This window comes from Sinocyclocheilus rhinocerous, unplaced genomic scaffold (genome assembly GCF_001515625.1).
Source record: "Sinocyclocheilus rhinocerous isolate Xijiao unplaced genomic scaffold, SAMN03320098_v1.1 scaffold5028, whole genome shotgun sequence".
In the NCBI taxonomy this organism is placed as follows: domain Eukaryota; kingdom Metazoa; phylum Chordata; class Actinopteri; order Cypriniformes; family Cyprinidae; genus Sinocyclocheilus; species Sinocyclocheilus rhinocerous.
The window spans coordinates 15,565-20,148 of NW_015627576.1; the positions used below are offsets into that span (position 1 = coordinate 15,565).

At 44.6% G+C, this 4,584-nt stretch overlaps 1 protein-coding gene across 1 annotated transcript in view; it reads right to left on the reverse strand.

Annotated features, from left to right (window-relative positions):
- Window positions 1–2,316: 2,316 nt before the first annotated feature.
- Window positions 2,317–4,584, reverse strand: part of LOC107731294 (leucine-rich repeat and immunoglobulin-like domain-containing nogo receptor-interacting protein 1) — a 4,023-nt gene continuing 1,755 nt past the window's right edge. The window contains exon 2 of the mRNA XM_016542356.1: window positions 2,317–4,564. Coding sequence (XP_016397842.1) covers window positions 2,849–4,564 — 1,716 coding nt within the window. The 3' untranslated portion in view covers window positions 2,317–2,848. The remainder of the gene's footprint in view (window positions 4,565–4,584) is intronic.

Sequence of the window (4,584 nt, forward strand, 5' to 3'; positions counted from 1 at the left end):
GGCAATAGGGATTTCGCCTAGGGCGTCAAATTGGCTAGAAACGGCCCTGCCTGCAGGCATCCAGTCATCTTACCAACTCCTTGTCCTTCCTTGAGATGATCAACCTAAACCAGTTAGGATCAGACAATGACCACTGTTAAAACCAGCAAGAGTATTAAGCTCGTTTCTACATCAAGCCTCTAATAATAATAAATCTCCTCATTTTTCACAGATCTCCTCATCCTCAATCCCCGTTCATACAGTAATTTTATCGCCGGTGGTCATGAGGTTGCTGTACTGTTGGTTGCTAATAGGCACTGGATGAGTGTTAATGGGAGCTTCACAACTGGTCATAGTGAAAATCTGATCGATGCATTTGCGATAAAAATAAGATTTTCTATTTTTACAAGAAGCACCCAATGACTTCCAGGCATTTTGTTGCTGCAAGTCACTGCATGTGTGAACCCTTTTATTCAGTGAAAATAAAAATAAATTCTTATTTGTTCTTGCTCAGCTCTTACATATAACTGTACAACTTTCAGAAGGTCTTGCATTATCATAATGACCCTGACAGGGACACAAGAAACCCATTATGATAAAATGACACTGTTTTCTTACCTGCTGGTTAATATTATTTCACATTAACTGCGCAACCGCCAAAGATTCGCCTGCAGAGCAAAATAAACAAGGCACATTTTTGGTAAAAAAAAATCTCCATAGACTGTTTAATACAACATACCATATTTTCAACAATTCAACATCAATAAAATTGTGTTAATTAAAAAAAGAAAACAAAATGCATATTACCTTTATTGCACAGAACAACTGAAACATTTTTCATACTAGATTTTTTCACCTTTTTAGGTTTCGTTTTTTCTTTAGTATAAAAGAATATAATAGACCACATTAATGCACATTATCATCCTGGGCTGAATGTCAGAGAGGGCAGAGGTCATATAAAGATTTATTCGACGTAATAGGATGAGAACAGCAGGTAGACCACAGAGGCAGAGGATCAGAGAAAGATTCAGGTGTGCATGTGTGTGTGTGCATGTGGCAGATTAACTCTAAAGTGGATCAGTAAGGGTTAAACCATTTGTGCAGCTTCTCCATCTGCAGCCTCAGTCAGCTGCACAAACCACTTAGCGAGGCGAAACCCATCTACACCCGAGCAAAATCCTGTGCATAAACACAGCTCATTGTTCTTCCACGGAAATCACCTGCCCTGCTTTGTCCAGATTAAACGGACACTTAAAACATAGCTGGACTGTGGAGCGAATTCATTCAACTGTTGCATTTCAGCACAAAAAACTGCTTCATACTCACTAACCAGTCAATTTTAACCGGTCTCTATCTAGCACTGTGCAACTGTGCTCTCTTTTCGGCATAAACATGCCTACTTTCAATTTACTCCCACTTCTTTATTCACAAACAGTGTCTAACGTTGTGCTTTTACCGCCTGTGGAAACAGATGCGAAACAACATTATCCAGGAGTGCTCATTCTTAGTGAATTCCCCTCTTGCATCTAGATATCTGTCATTGTAACAAACCAGCACCGTTTTAGTCCTTAGATGTACTGGGTAACTTTAAAACAGTTTCTTTGGGTACCAACGCTTCTTATAATGTAAAGAAAAATTGATTTGAGACCATAAGACAGGTCAAAGACTAAGTCCATTTGACAGGCACGAGACCGTAAGACAGGTGTAAGACCCATGAGACAGATCTGAGAGCATGAGACAGGTGTGAGACCCAGTGACGGCAGCAGGTGAAGGTGATCGAGTGCTGTCGAGCATATTAACACTCTCACCTTTTGATGAAATGATTGATTCTGTTAGGAACTCGCTCGCTTTCGCACATACACACTCTGAGATAGAGCTGTACATTCTTGGTGTAGCGTCTCAGGCGAATAAAACTTGGAATGGGCTTGTTATATAAAAATGTGATCCTGCAGTGCCATTAAATGGGTTTAAACCTGACCAGGCACTACAGAAATGCTCACTGCAGGCTATAGCGATCAAAATAAAGTAAAACACACAACAAAAGTTACATAATTACTGCTGCTTTCATTTGCCTAGCCATTAATCCAACATTAAACAACCTGTACTTGTTTATCCAGACGCTCGAGTCATAAAATTCCCTAGGCTTATCCAACAAATGCATTAAAATACGGATCCGAAAGCAAAACGAGAACCAAACAGCAGAGTACAGATACAAAGAAAGAAATGTGCAGTGAAAGTTGCGCTATACACATATTTCTCTATGGCAGGAATGGAAATGCAATCTATTATATTCCACATTCTGTTGCAATGTAGAAGATGAATTTGGGCAAATTCAGCTGTTAGGTTTGTTAAATGTGCTTTTCACCCCTGATTTATCTACTGTTATTCTGTCATAAAACTATTCATTTAAGAAGAAAACAAGAAAAGAATGGGTTAAACAAACAAACTAACAAAATGGATGTGGGCAGCAGGACAGCAGGGAGAAGGATGCTCTGCCTTTGCATTCTGGAGGTCGACACAAAACATTTTGGAGGTTCAGTTTTTCATTTTTTTCCATGTTTTTTGCCCATAAAAATCCACAGGAACTGAAGTGTTTTAAAACAAAATCCTCTCTCAAAGATATCGGTCCCCGTAAGCTGAGTTTAAGCGGCCATCACAGAGGAGTGCGCATGAGGACATTTTCCCCCTCTCATGTTCAATATTGAAAAAAAGCACCGACCCCTGTGCCGCACATCCAACTTTAGAAAGGGGGAAAAACACCCCTCCTCTATGGGGAGCTCGTCAGAGCCAGAGGTTGTACAGGCAGGGAATCTCTTGTTTTTGTCTCTGAGTCTGTTTTTGAAAGGGTCTTTTGAGCTCCCTGGCTGGATTATATCATTTTCATGTTAAATTTCCGAGGGGCATCGTTGCCGCTGCTGCTCGCCCCAGCGTCCGATTTGCGCGGGACGTACTCTATCTCAATGTTGTGTTTACTGTTGCCTTTGCCTCTGCTCCAAAGAAAGAGCAGAACAAGGCAGAACAGAACCACACCCAAAAAGGAGATGAAGCCCATGGTGGTGGCGATGATTAGCGTCTTTATATCAAAAGGGAACGGGACTGTTGTTCTTGTTCCATTGGCTCCGTTGTCGTTGGGTTGGTTGGAGATAAACGCCAAGGTTTTGTTGGGTTGGTTAGGCCAGTCTGGCGAGTAACTGTGGACATGTAGGTGGGCCAAAGCGGTGTCGTTTCCACCTGCATTGCTAGCAATGCACACATACGTCCCATTGTCCTGAATCTGAGCGTAGCGCACCTCCAAGGTGCCATCCGGGAAAACAGTGAGCCGTCCTATTGTTTTCGTGGTGATAAACTGTTTTTGTGGAGAAAGCCACATGATGACAGGTGTCGGGTCTCCATCTGCTTGGCAGACAAAGTGGACGGTGGTGCCTTCATCAAGGAACTTCTGCTGTGGTTTCCGGTCTCGGATCCTAGACTTACGACACGTGAAGTAATTGGGCTGCAGCACATCAGGGAAGTCCTTGAACTCTTTTCCCTGAACGAACTCGGGTGAGGAGCAAGTCGGCTGCTGGCGGTTGAAGTTGAGCCTCCAGCGGCGTCGGAAAACCCAAAGCAGTCGGCAGTCACAAGCCAGTGGGTTGTCGTACAACGCGAGGGTCTCCAGGTTCCCCACCGAATGGAACACAGACTCCTCCAGGGTGGTAAGGGAGTTGCTGGACACATTGAGGACTTTCAGGTAGTTCAGTCCTCTAAAGGAATAGGGTTCAATCATCGTCAGTCGACCGCCCACCAGGTGGAACTCTTGCAGTCTGAGCAGGTCATGGAGCCGGTTGCCTTCGATCATCTGGATGGGATTGTAGGACATGTTAAGGAAACGAAGATAAACCAGGTGCCGCAAGGCCAAATACGGAATTGATGTCAGGTTTACGTTAGTGATCGTTAGGGAGGTAAGATTCAATCCGTACAAGCAGTTGGTGGTCATGGTATCCAGGTAGGGCCAGTTGGCAATCTCCAGCACTTTGAGACGGTAGAGCCGCTTGAAGCTGTAGTCTCTGATGCTGTTGATGTTGAGGTTTCGCAAACGCAGCGTGACCAAGCTGTGCAGGTGCGTGAAGGCCTCTGTCGGGACAGAGGTCAGGTTGCACTTTTCGAGCGTGAGCTGCTCCAGGCTGCTGAGGCCGTGAAACGCCCTGTGGGATATGAAGACAAGGTCATTATCCCCAACCTCCAGAGAGTGCAAGTTGTAGAGGTCCTGGAACATGTAGTCCAGCAGAATTACGATTTTATTTTCACTGATGTCCAGCTTTGTTAGGTTACTAAGGCCCGTGAACACTCCCAGCTGGATGAGCTTCAGCTTGTTGCTGCGCAGTCCCAGAGTCTGCAGGCCAAAGAGGTTGTTAAAGGCCCCTGGCTCAATGGTCGAGATGGTGTTTTCACTGAGCTCCAGCTCTTCCAGCTGCGGGAAGGCGGAGAACTCATCTGGGTTGATGGTTTTGATTCGATTCTTGCTGAGATCCAAGAGTCGTGTTTCCGATGGGATTCCCTCTGGAACGGACATCAGCTTCTTGCGGTGGCACAAGACCGAACGCTCCTGAGCACTGCACTCGCAGC